Source organism: Limulus polyphemus, unplaced genomic scaffold (assembly GCF_000517525.1).
Source record: "Limulus polyphemus unplaced genomic scaffold, Limulus_polyphemus-2.1.2 Scaffold2120, whole genome shotgun sequence".
Classification (NCBI taxonomy): Eukaryota; Metazoa; Arthropoda; class Merostomata; order Xiphosura; family Limulidae; genus Limulus; species Limulus polyphemus.
In genome coordinates this window covers 168,668-183,520 of record NW_013667730.1, presented here as the reverse complement: position 1 = coordinate 183,520, position 14,853 = coordinate 168,668, and the positions used below count along the sequence as shown (strand labels likewise).

Genomic DNA, 14,853 nt, shown 5'->3' with positions numbered 1-14,853 from the left:
ATTTATTTTAAAAGCATATGAGAGGTATGGGAATCATTAGGTCGGTAGTATTTCTCACAGTTACTCGATCTTCGAAAAACAAGAGGTTCATGGAAGGAAAAGTACATTGATATATTCCAAGTGTTTGAAAGAGACAAGGAACAGTGTTGAAGTTTGGATAACTTGAAATTATTTACTTTCTGAAGAAAACTAAGATTGGCTAACTATGAAGGCAGACTCAGACTAGTGTGTTGTAATGTGGTAAGAGAAGAAAATATAATTAGTTGTATTTAAAGGCTTAGTAAAATTAACTGGCATAATGTGACGGTCAATCCCACTATTCACTGGTAAAAGAGTAGCCCAAGAATTGGAGATGGGTGGTGTTGATTATCTACCTTCTCTCAAGTATATTACTGCTAAATTAGGGACTGTTAACACAGATAGCACGCGTATAGTCTTTGCGCGAAATTCAAAACAAACCAAATCAGCTTGATGGTCAACAGAAACGATGTGTGGGTTGTGATGGAGACCATCATAATTCTGAATGCCCAAAACAATACAATAACCCACTAAATATAAGGAAATTAAAACAAGAATCTACAATATGCACAATAAGACAAAGCAAACTGAAACAAACCTATACAATCCGGAAATAAATGCTAACAGAAAAACACTACTATTACTTACACTTGTAATACACAATATACTGTAGCTACAACATACACTTACGCAAATAACATTCACAGACATGAACCTGAAAAGAGAAGGATAAATCAAAAAAAAAAAAATTGCAAGCCTTAATTAAAATAACAGTCAAGGAGGGAGGAAAAGGTCAAATACGCACCTGACTCTACCAGTTCTACAAAGACCGATGCTGAAACCGGTGTCAACAGAATTTAATGAGCAGCAATTAAACGTTTAGGTAAGGGTAGTGTCTTAGTCAGAGTAACCGGGTCGGCTGACCTAAGCAGCTGTGTCAAAGATTGGCCTCAAGATGCCTTCGAGCCAGGACATATCACAATACACTTTCCAGGAACAAATAATTTGTCATCATAGAAGTGCAATTACGGTATTGACATTGAACAGATCCAGAATGAACTCACACAAAAATAGGACGAATAATTTCAAATAAAACATAAAGACAAATTCACGTATATGAAACACGGGATGTCCAGAATCTAATATCAAACAGTTATGTCCTCTGGTATCAGAGATTTCAGGTAGAAGAGTCTAAAACACCAGACATGGTCGTTAATCAGTGTTTTAATTGCCAACGTTACGGGCACGTCGCAGCAGCCTATAAGTTTCTCTAACGCATGGGCGTCAGCAAGTGGAGCAAGATGGGGCATTTGCCCCCCCCCCCCCTTGAAAAATGAGAAACATAATTATTTCTTTATTCATTCAGCATATGTATATGATTTTTTTATTCAATTCACAATTTCACAATACTCCCCCCCCCCGAAAACTTTGCCCCCCTCCTTGGAATAATGTCTGAGGACGCCCATGTGTGTGAGATGTGATGGAGATTGTCATAATTCTGATTGTCCTAAAGAACATGAAAATTCTCTGTGCTGTAATTGTAAGCAACAACATACCGCAAATTACAAAGGATGTCTAAAATATAAGGATATTAAAACAAGAATCTACAACATACACAACAACATTAAAACAACGGAAACAAATACACAATACATGGAAATAAATAACACACAAAAATTAACCAGAAAAACACCACTGCCACCGACACAATAACACAGCCCACAACTTCACAGTCTTCACCTTCATTTACTTATGCAGCAACATTACATTCACAACCGCACAGTAAACAAATATTTCATCTAATTAAATAAACACAGTCATAACTGAAAAGAACTACTGAACAACAATCTAACATAATTACAAATGTTCAAACAACAAATATCCCGTATTCAGACATACCAAAAACACCTGTAACATTACCTACAAATACAGAAAACAACAACAAATATCCCGTATTCAGACATACCAAAAACACCTGTAACATTACCTACAAATACAGAAAACAACCCAATTACAGAAGCACATTTACCCAAAACACCTGTAACATTACCTACAAATACAGAAAACAACAACAAATATCCTGCAGTCAGACATACGAAAAACACCTGTAACATTACCTACAAATACAGAAAACAACAACAAATATCTCGTATTCAGACATACTAAAAACACCTGTAACATTACTTACAAATACAGAAAACAACCCTATTACAGAAGCACATTTACCAAAAACACCTGTAACATAACTTACAAATACAGAAAACAACAACAAATATCCCGTATTCAGACATACCAAAAAACACCTGTAACATTACTTACAAATACAGAAAACAAACCTATTATAGAAGCACATTTACCAAAAACACCTGTAACAACCTACAAATACAGAACACAACAACAAATATTCTTTATTAGATTGTCAGTTATGAGAACAGTTAGATCTTCATTAATTTTACACCAACATTTTATCAAGTGTTCAAATCATTTGATTTGAGAAGGTAACAGTAATATATATTGTTACGTCTCTGTTCGTTTGTTAATTTCCGGTATAAATTATTTCCGAGGAACTTCAGCGATACAAGTCCTTTCTTAAATAACACTAGTTTATTTTTTCTCGATACAACTTTGTAATACACAGAATTTCCACAGTCACTTTAGCTAAACTGCTTTTATAAACACACGCTATAATTCACAGCGATTCACACACTTTACTTACGGTGCCTACTGTTCGCTTCACTCAATTATCTATCTCTATATCTATCTTTGCAATTCTATCTTTTTTCGCTGGCTTTATTTGCCGGGCTTATATACTAAAAAAGAGGGCGCCTTGGAACAAACTAGAGTTGCCAGGAAAATTCATGATCCTTCGAGAAACTCCAGCACGCATGCACCCAGCGTTGCGTGACTTCGCTTGTCATAACAGTACCAAGGATATAATAAAAATAACTAACAAAAATTATACAATTTATTATTATGCCAACAAGATTCAAATGAGCAATGAAATAAGCTGCTTATTTTAAATTCAAAGAGCATTTTTTTATTTATTAAAAATGTTCTTATATCATATTTATGTCACATAATTTATTACAAAACATTTGTCCTGTGCAACAGCAGTAAGTACACAATAATATCAATAACATATTTGAAAGAAGATATGATATATTAATTTCCTTCTTTAAATTTTTATCCTGAAACGAGATTCATGGTAAAAAAAAAGCTAAATTTTATCATGTTTTATAATAACTCTCTAAAAAACATTTACAAAATCCACAATCTTCAAACTGAGAGAATATTAACTGTATTAAAGTATATATTTAAGTGAAATCTTAACTATGATTGTAGACATGTATCATACATATACTCACATGTTTATTTGAAATATCTGATAAAACCACTTCTTTATCTTAATACTTACAGTTTTATCACTTCTGTGTTTACACATTGCATCTAATAACGTTCTCACAATATTCCTAAAAACAGTCAAGAAATAAATATACAACATTACTTCCCAATTTTCTAAAACATAATAATATTCTCTGAGTTAAAGAGAAGAGAAAATCTAAGTTCATTTACAAAAATATGGGTCAGATAATTCATTTGAATCTATTTGTGTTTTATATAAAATAAGAAAGTTAAAAATCTTTAGAATCCTTTACAGCAAATCACTAGAATATTATTTTATTTTCTGTAGAATACTACTTAAAATAATTACTTTGTTTTCATTAAACAAACCTATTATTTTATAAAAGTATAATAATTTTGTTTTGTACAAATCATTCTGGTTCAGAATGTTTCTCATATTTTGAATTTCATATAAAAAAATTCCTCACACTACTAACAGTAATAGATACTTAAATTTTGCTAAGGTAATTACACAAAATCATACTTTAAAATGAAAGAATAAAAAATATGCCCTATAATCCCCAAGAATTTCACAAACATAATTTTTTGAATAATACATATAAAACATTCCTGAAACTAGTTAAATGGTTACATTAAATTTTCAACTGGAGGTCAAGCACACACACAAACACATGTATATACATGTAATACTGACTGTCTGATATATGTTACTAATGTTTTAGTAAAGAATTTCTACAAATATCTAGTAGTCAATACAGAATGAAGGGAAATCCAGTACTATACACACAAACACACAAATCTATAACCAGTAATTACAAGTGAATGAAATTCATCAAACAAAATACTTCCATGTAGTTGAAAAAAAAAAAACAAGTATAGAATTTGGTCGAGGAGGTAGAATTAATTAGGTTATACAAATGCTTTAATACTGAGTGTAACAATAATTATTAAGTAAAATCTTGTATGATGCATCAAACAAACTAAGAGAACACTTGCATTTATAATGAATACAGACAAAACTACATTAGGCAATTACCAAGTGATACTAGATTAATCCTATCGCTACGGATCACGGGTCAAAGTGTTTGTTGACTTGCATTCAAAATTTTATTGAACTACTATTTTATAAATTCACGTCAATAAGTTTGGTATCAAACTGTAGATTATAATTCAAATTTTAGTATTATACAGTACTAATTTTTTTTAATTTAAAAGTAATATAAAAAACACTTAAACACCGATTTTTGTTGAATGCAGCACTGGTTCAAATTAGATGTTTGTGATATCAAAATACAAAGTCTATAGTTTTTTTATGAATTAACAATTAAAATTATCGATATTAACAAGCTAGAACATAAAATAAGAACCTCCTATCATTTCTATTTGCTGAGATAACACTCCTGTAGTGAATCAAACACAGTGGCTCCGCTCACCTCTTTCCACTTTTGGAAATGGTCCCTTATATACACTTACTGGTATATGTGACACGTGAATAACCAATTGAAAGCTCAGAATGTCCCCTAGTGGCTTTCTCAGCCATTTTCACGTGTTAGGACACCATATCATTCTTTTGAAACAAGATTTCAAGGAGATAGTTTGCGTCTTTAGTCTTCTCGAAACTTCATACTTTTTTTAGACCAAAATACATCTTAGTTACTAAACTTGATAAATTATTATGTAATTCTAGGGTATTGATGAAGTAATTTATGATTTTTTGCTTATTCAAATGTATATATATAAAACCTAAAAAAATTATTTCATTTGACATCCGCCAAGTGCGAAATTTCTTAAGGCTTAGCAAGCTACATGAAGCAGCAACCAAGTGCAAAGGTCATAACAAGTAGAGATAATTGTTTGCTTTCCTTCTTCATTTACTGTTCTATGTTTTAAAAAAGTAAGCTTAAGAACTTATTTGTATATAGTAATAATGTATATACATATATATAATGTATTATAACTGAAATATGACTGTAATTTTACAAAATACTGGTCCACTAAAGCGCAGCCAAGGCAAGTCACTTTGTAAAGACTAAAGGTCAGATTTATATTATTGGATACGGATAACATGAGTGCAAGTGCACCCCGTCATTGTAACTTCTGTATTGTTAGCCAAGCACGAGTGGAAGATCAATATAATAAAAATAATAAATATATATAAATGAATAATGTTACAAGATTTGATCTATTTAGACTAAACATTAGTGTTTTCATGTTATAATATGTAGTCATTATAGAACAAAAAAAGTAAAATTTATATCTATTTCCTAATTTTTTTATGATGGTTACAACGTCAGTCAAATTGACAGACCCTGTATAGTTAGGGTAGAGAAAATAACAAACAAAATATAAAGTTTTACTGAAAACAAATGTTCAAAATGTATTTGTGAGGTTTTATAGATTACACAAATAATATTTGAGGTTTTTGAGATGAAGAATATTTTTTTTAATTATGACATGAAAATCACTTCGCACTTGGGCTAGTAATGAAACAGACTCAATATTTTCACAAACAAACCTTTAGTAAAAATACTTCATTAAAAAATCTGATTTTTTGTGTACAAAAGACTTGGAATCATTACTAAAAGTCTACCAAACTTTGTGAAGATATACATACAGCATTAAAAGTTATAGTACAAATACTTAATGTGTGCAAATGTGTATACGAACTCATACCGACGGTTTATACCGAGCCCGTCGAAAGGGTTAATAGACAGATTACACTACTGATTGATATACAAGTCAATTAACTTTCAAGAAATGTGTAAATTACAATAGAATTATTTAATATTTCATTCAAAATATCCACAGAAAACTCAAAGCAATATTATGTTTTACAGTGACTTGCTATAATATGTCACAACATGCATTGCTCACCTTTTAATGTTAATGCTGAAATTTGGTTTTTCTTCTCCCTTGACAATGTAAAAGAGTGATGCACTAAAAAAAATGGATAAAAAAACCATCTGAGATTTTTGTTTTTACAACAAAAAGACAGAAATTAGAGTTATGTTTAAGTAATTCATCACTTACCATAAAATACCTCCAAATTACTGTACATAGTAATAATATTAAATGATTAAGACATACAATTCCTGACTTGTTATTACTGCTTGTATACAACACTTACATGTAAGAATCAAATTCAATTACTGTAGATATGTTCAATCTAATTGACAAGTTTTCTCATTGAATGAAAGGCTTTCTAAGCCACATGTTAAATCAGTTAAAAAAGACATTTCCTCAAATGGAACAGGGCTAAATGGTTTCCTTTTATCATCAAATTAATCATTTTACACATCACACAATATATCTTAGTGCAGTACGAGGGTGTCATAATGCTTCTTAATGTCAGACTTTACATTTTTCATTAACAAATACTTGAATTCTACTAAATTACTGACATAAAATTCAACTTTAAAACAAGTAATCAAATATATGTCCTGTAATTCCTAAGCACTAACAACCAAAACTGGGGCTTTGTTTGTCAAATATCACATATAAGACATTCCTCAAAACCAGTTTACAGGTCACATTCACTTTTCATTTTCAACTGGAATAAAAAAAACTCATAAGGTTTTATGAGCTTACTGTAAGTAATTTCGTTTCAATAAGTTCAAAACAATCTGAATATATAAATAAACAAAGATTAATGTACAGTAATGAACAAAACCAAAAAAACTAATTTTTCACCTCAGCTAAATAATTGTATTTGTTGTAATTACATAACTTAAAAGATAATAAATTACTATGTTTATATTTACAACATTTACTAGAGTACGTTACATGTACTTAGAGTTCAATCTGAATAACTTAACTATACAGAAAAGAAGTTAAAATATTCAGAGCAGGCAAACAGAATAAAACAGAACCAGATATTTTCCAGTAAAATTGAATTTGGTTAAACAGCATTATCAATAACTATTAAAAAACACCATTACATTACCATCTAAATCAGAATATGGAGAAAGGCAGTTACACTGATCTAGTGAAAAATTAATCTTCAGTTTTTATGTAATAAAAAATATAAACATATCAGTACCAGCACCACAAACATATTTTAAACATAATTTATATAAATGCAAATATTTCTCCTGAAGAAATCTTAAAGTGCCTCTGTACAAATGCTCATCACCACCTACTGAAATGTCTTTCCTTATCATTAAACCTTAACAATTAGTACTGAAAAAAGTTTTGTAAGAATTATTAAATTTCATACTAGGTTACTGTTTTGGCATCTTATAGTATATACAAAAGTTAGATAATACATAATACGTGTGTGTTTGTGTGTATAAGTAAGAACAAGATCTAGCATTGAAATTTTCCATATGTTAAAACTATTTTCTTTACAAATATTCATTTATTACGAGACTTAGAGAAGATAATTTAGGCAAAAACAACCAATGCCTGTAAAAAAAAAAACATTGTACGTAGAGTGTCAATTCATAAACAGTTAATTTAAAAGTGTCATCTAAAACAAAAGCATGTTTTCTGTAAAAGGACTTCTGTGTTTAAACATGTTTTTGATACTAATATCAATGTTAATTTTATTTATACTTCTAAAAATATAAATTTATTAATCACTTTAATATTATCTTGCATAATCAAGAGCAACTCACATGAGATACTACTTCAAATTAGCATAACAGTATACCAATAAAAGTCTCTGAAAATCATCATTAGAAGGAAGGCTGTAACTTGCAGGAAAACAAGAGGGAAGCCTCTATGACTTGAAATTCTTTGATTCAGGATTAGAGTAAATTGATCTATGAGACCATTTTTTCCTACTTATTAGTTATATTTTTGTGCACCAGCTGTACCACGCATGTGGAGCTCATACAACCAATTCAATTTTATTACTCATCAGGATCTCTACCAGCCTGCCCTCAAATTGAAATTCTTTGGGACAGGATTAGAGTAAATTAATCTATGAGACCTTAAGCATGGTCAAATACATCAGGGTGTGACCTTCTGCGTCCAAAACTATAACTAGATCTCAAATTGGTCAAGAGATGATGGAGCTAGAAGCTAAAAGTTTGCACTTTAAAAACATAATCTCAGAGCCATTCTATGAGTTACTGTGTCATGGCTAAAAATAAAAAATATGAAGATCTTGAAATAGCAAGTGATAAAATTATGTGATTATCACACAAAAAAGTAAATACATTTATGAAAAAACTAAGAAAAGGAGCTGATTTTATGCAATCAAAAGATAACCTACCCTATAAGAGTTAGAAACTGAAATTACCTACAACTTGTTTGTTTGAATATAGCTTATAAATAAATATCTACAGTTTCTATGCTTGTTTTTAACCATACAATTGTGAGTTGATTGTAGAGAAATCGTCATGTTTTGGTGGCAACTTTCAACACAAGAAAATCTGCTAGACCAATTTCTCATTTAGGGTTCAATCTCTTCTTTTGAAAAATGCAATGAAATTCTCAAAATGTTGTTTTAGTGTTGATGAAAATCTTTCCAAAGTAAGGATAGTTTTACTCAGGTCATTCCATTTTGACCTTGATTTGCACTATAAGAATGGTTCTGAACATGATCATGATATCTAAGACACACTGAGCACTAAATAGAAACAACAATAAACAACTTTCTCTGATGAGGTCTGATTAATCATATCTAAGCAGTCAATCATTGAACAATTTAAGACACTAAAAGTGATTAAAATGAGAAGAACAAAATATCTTATTTTTATTATTCCTGCTGCTTTGAAGTTTTCTTTTTTATTTGATTCTAATGTTTCTGGAGAACCTCTCTCTCTCTGACTGCTTTAACTTCAATAGGAAACCCAATTATGACTGCATCCACAATGTTTGTATTTCATGTAAACATCACACCTTCCAATCTTGCACTTGCAACTGAGACTAAAGTAAACATGAATTGTGAACCTTTTCCAGCTTATATTGGCTAGTGTAGCACTGAAAACAGGTTTTTCTATAGGTAAATTACTTTGTAAAAAAGCAATATATTTTCACCATGATCTTGACACAAATGAAGAGAAGAACTCATTTTATAATGAAGATTGTTCTGTATCAGGTGTTTGTTTGTAATTAAGCACAATGGGCTATCTGTGCTCTGCCCACCATGGGTATCAAAACCTGGTTTATAGAGTTGTAAGTCTGCAAACATGCCACTGTGCTATATCAGGTGAACCAATGAACACAAAATTTGTCTTGTTCAAAGGCTCTTGTACTAAATCAAAGTTGACATGCAACTTTAGTGCTTTGAATCCTTTGTTAGATATTGTGATAACTAAAACAGTCACAAATTTCTGTATAACTGCCTCCAGACTTTACGATTAAAATGTTTAAAATTATTAAAAAAATCACAGTGCAGGAGGAAAAAAGGTCCATTTTATTTTATAAGCTTAAAAAAATCACCTTAATTTCATCCATGTATCAATGTAAAAGCTAGAATTTAAATCTACCATACAGTAAAAATAGAATTAAAAAAATCTTACCTTCCAGCAATTTGGATAGATTTTTCACTTATATATCTCTTCATAGCAATCAATACTACATCCAAAGCTAGTCTTGGATTACTACAAGAACCATAACGAAATATATTGAAAAGATCATTCAAGACTTTTTGTAGATACTCGGGTCTGTCATAGTATACTTGAGCAGCTGTTAGTATCTGTTCTTCATTAGCATCTCCTGAAATCTATAAAAATATTTTGATACATTCACTCTGAATTAATAAATACATTTAAGCTATGGGTAATGAAATTAAAATACTGAAGTAAAGCAAGTAGCCAATAAAATATGTTTATCATCTGAAAGTCTTTTATCAGACCTGCTTCAAAAATTACAATGAATGTGCAGCCCACATGTGATTTTGTTCAGTGTATGTTCTAACAGAAGAAGGCTAACATGTTCTTTCAATACATATTGAACTTTATCTCATAGTTAAATGACAAAAAACTAGAACATTGTATATGTGTTTTCATGTATAGAGCACTATTTTTGCTATACCTGTTGAAAAAGCATAGCACACACAAATTAGCAAAAGTTGTAGCATAAACCCTGTAACATTAGGTACACAGCAATAACAAAGTACTTCCAGCTTTCAGTCTTATTAATTATTTGATTAAATTAGACTTTCAATGCTAAAGTTTTGTTATATATTTTTTAATTATGTAACTTTTCCACACTAAAGGCTCCAAGTGCATTATAAACATAATCTGATCATTTCAGAAAAATCAATAAGGTGAATACCACTTAAAAAATTTATACATGTGTATTAACAAAAATTGTTACTGCACCAAAACTTCCACAACTTACTCTCTTAGCCGGAATATGGTGTCGAAAACAAGCTTCATGAAGTGTTCCAAAAAGTCCTAAAAACTCCAAAGGATTATTGGACCTTTTTCTCAATCCTGGAATATCACTCAGGGGAACACACACAGTACTTAAACCTGAGCTGGATAGAGAATAAAAAAAAATATATATATAAACATGTATGTGTATATATGTGTGTGTGTATACACACACATACATATGAACAGAAAGTTTCTGTAAGATAAATATAAATTATTTCTATTTAGCTGTAGGTCTAACATTTTTTCCAGTGTGCAAGATCAGTGTTTCTCAGCCAGACTTGCCAGATGACCCCTACATCTAGGTTTTGGTTGACGAGACACCCCCCCCCATTATAACCACAAGGATGACAAAACAGTTTGTCATAGTTCATACCAAAGGCAATATGTGCACCACTCATACACCTCAAGGTGTCAAAAAAAACAAGTTGACACAGTGCAGATAGCTAGTGACCCACCTGGAAACCTGCCCACGATCCCCAAGGGGGTTAAAACCCGCCATGTGAGAAACACTGATCTAGATAAATGTATTTTGAAGATATGTTAGAAAGAAATAATAACAATAAACACCTATCAGGAATGTTGGGTTATGTCTAATGTTGTTATTCTCCCAAACAAAGCTAACTAAACAAATGTGTGGAAGACAGAGAACACCCTCATGCTAATTTGTTTTTACCACCAATGTAGTATACATAAAAGTTATAGATCCCAGTTGAAATATATCTTTAAACCTACATCAAAAATAATGTACCAATGGTAGGGTATGAATTTCTGTTCTCATTTGTACATTATCTTTATATATTTTGCAGAAATTTATGCTAGAAAAGGTAGCTGTAGGTCACACATTAAAATCTTGATACTATTCTGAAATGCACTATGGATAAAATTATCATAAATAAATGTAATAATAAAATTTAATACTAAATTATAAATTACTTGAACATGTTTGAACTTTTATTTTACCTTACTGTTTGGATGAAATCCTTCTTCATTAAAATATATGTACAATCCCTCTTTAAAGGAACACTTTACTCCTGAATAACATGTGTAAAGTGTAGCTTATTACAAACTAGAATCCCCCCTTGTAAATATGTATTTCAACTCTTTCTTGTAAGTAGTAAATCTCTTTTGACACAAAGACACATTTTTTTGAAATACCCATTATCAACCCATCTGCCTTATAAAGCAGAAAATCCTGAAGTGAGTGACTTTGATATTCATTTCTCAACTACAGTGATGTCACAAGTGATTTAGAGAAACTGTTTAATGAATCAGTTGTTTTGTTTTCTAGCAGCTCAGTTTCAATGGACACATTTCAGTTAATTTTTGTCAAAATGCCTATTTGTTGTGCTCCTGATTGTAACAAAACTGAGATAACATTTCCAGAATTATCTTTTTTTTAGTTTAACTTGGGATAATCCAGAGAAATCAAGTTATGACTTGCAAAGCTTAGACTTGTACACCTTCCAGCTAAAACAGCATGAATAGAAAAGACCATTTTGAAAAATGTTTTTTGCTAGTTGATCCTAAATATGATATTGCACCACATTTGTATCCAAAGAAAATTATATTTCCCATCTATTTTACTCTCACAAACAACCGTGACAAGAACGGTAAAGTACAGAGAACAGATGTAGGAAATGTCAACAGATAGAGGTGAGTTGTGAGAAAATATTCATATAAAAATGGTGAAAACTTGTAAATAAAATAAATCAATAAATGTAAATAATTAAAACATGGTCTTTGTTGTTTTTTTCCTAATTTACCATGTGCCCAGTAAGTGTAATATCTCTTAAACAGCTAAACGTACAAATCTGAAATCAAAATTTGCTCTTAATTATTATTGTTATTCTTATTATTATTATTACTAATGTTGTTGTTGTTGTCATAAACAATTCTAAAGTGGATTTCACTTGTTTGGGGCCTTTCTCAATGAATCATGTATTGTAAGTAGTGACAGCAGTCGCAGAACATTACGATCCAAACATAGGGTATTGGATTGTTCATGGAATGTGATACACCCATCATGATCCAGTTCTATAAGTTTTTCTTTGAGCTTTGGACATTTTTTACAACAAAAAGACTCAATAACTGTTGGCACTGGTAAACATTCCTTGCAAGTACATCAGTCAGTGTTTCCTAAACAGTCTGATCTTATATCATCCAATTCAAGGTCACTGTTATTCTCTGTTTAGATCTTTTGGTCGGAACAGACAGTTCTTCATCTGCGAGTTCTGACTCAAAACTGTACCCTTGTACTTTCACAACATTATCCATTTTAACTAATAATAAATGTATATCAGCTGATCCATGACTATTTTGTTAGCACAACTAAGCACAGGTACAGGCTCAAAAGCTACCAGGAAAAAAACCAAAACATTACACACTCGAAGAACCAACAGAAGAAACAAATAAAAGGCAGCTAATCCCAAAGTGGCATCCCTTTCATTTTTCATAGGTCATTTAAAGACTGTATTGATTACAGTTTGCGAGGTAAATTTTTTTTTTGTTAGATCAAAGCAATGTTTGGCCATTTGCCACATCCACCCTGGATCCCAGTGCCGTGAGTCAATAAAACTCACCACTGTCCCACAGGGGGGACTGAAAAGCCAACAAACTAAAAGGCACAGGAAAAAGCAAATCTAAAGTCTGTCCAAAATGTCAAGGTTCACCTTCAACTGCAGCCTCAGAACCCACCGGAGGACTACCACAGAGCCGAATATATGTCTCCATCACACTACGAATAATATCACGATAGTCTCAAATGCAAAGAAAGGCATTGGTAAAAAGATTCAGATTCAGATTAGGTGGAAAAAAAAAGGAAGAATCTACAACAAGAAACACAAAAATAAGCTTCACTTGTAAGCAACTATAAGAAGTAGGAAAAATTCCAATAGACAACAGATCAGAAAAAAGATTTACAAGAGAGTAATATCCAAATGATGGTATCTGAAGTAAGTATGACTCTCAGGAATTTCCATGTAAAGAGAATCCATTGTTCCACCAATCAGAAAAGATTGTCAGGTGAAGAAAAATAAGAACCCAAAAATTGAGGTATTGCAAAGCCAAAGGAGATGGATAAAGAGTTCCTGAGTGTGTGTTAATATAAAATTTCAGATTAACAAGATATTGAATATGCACTCATAATCAATACATCCAGAGAAGAAACTAACTGGAAGGTCAATGCTGTGTGAGGAAATCACTTAACAAGAATCCTCTAATCATGACAATTAATACTGATCATGAGTAGTAGACCAACTAATGGTCTGAATGCAAGTGCAAAGACAGAGCACTGAAGCCAAACCAAAATACTGACTTTTATAAAAAAAAACCTGCGATCGTACCACATGATCATGAAATGTGCAGAAAATATCAGTATACACCTGCATGATTGCCTCAAAATATCAGAGGTGACACAGTATCTACAATTTGCCCTGCACATTACCATAAATAAGATATAAGGTATAGTAATTCTGATAACAGTGGAAATAATTACATCAAAAATAATGTCGTAGCAAAATAAACAGCATAGCTGTAAATGAGAAAAATCAAAATAGTGACAGAAAATAGAGCTTATGTAACATCCCCTGAAGCTTGTGCAATAAGACTTGTGGAAGATTGGAGAGTGGAGAATTATAGGTAAGTGATGCATACTAGGTAATGAATAAATAACACTCAGAAATTTCTAGTCACGTTTTGTTGATAGCATGAATTACAACTCAACAACAAAAAGCTTTTATCATTTCATAGGGAAGTATACCTGATTTAAATTTAGTTTTACTATCATCTTTATGCTCCCTATTTCACAAAATAGTCAAAACATATTTAACATGTAACCAAGGAAATTCAAAAACATATTTCTGTATACATGTAATTCATTGATTGTAACAAACACTTGTTTCTAAATGCTTTGTTTAATGATTGAAATGTTAGTTTTAAATGTGTTAACCCTTTAGAGGCAGGTCACGGGTTTGTTGACTCGCATTCAAAATATTATTGAACTACTATTTGATGAATTTATGTCAATAACTTTGGTATCAAACTGTAGATTATAATTCACATTTTAGTATTATATATTACTAAATTTTTTAATTTAAAAGTAAATATTAAAAAATACAGATAAACATCAATTTTTGTGTGTCAC

At 31.1% G+C, this 14,853-nt stretch overlaps 1 protein-coding gene across 3 annotated transcripts in view; it reads right to left on the bottom strand.

Moving 5' to 3' along the window:
- The window catches only part of LOC106466008 (protein zer-1 homolog), a 56,427-nt gene that overhangs the window by 22,811 nt on the left and 18,763 nt on the right, over positions 1–14,853 (bottom strand). For all 3 annotated transcript variants that reach the window (XM_013926256.2, XM_022393966.1, XM_022393967.1), the window contains 4 exons: positions 10,675–10,813; positions 9,852–10,054; positions 6,256–6,318; positions 3,434–3,488 (listed from right to left, as the gene is read on the bottom strand). In XM_013926256.2, coding sequence (XP_013781710.1) covers positions 3,434–3,488; positions 6,256–6,318; positions 9,852–10,054; positions 10,675–10,813 — 460 coding nt within the window. The remainder of the gene's footprint in view (positions 1–3,433; positions 3,489–6,255; positions 6,319–9,851; positions 10,055–10,674; positions 10,814–14,853) is intronic.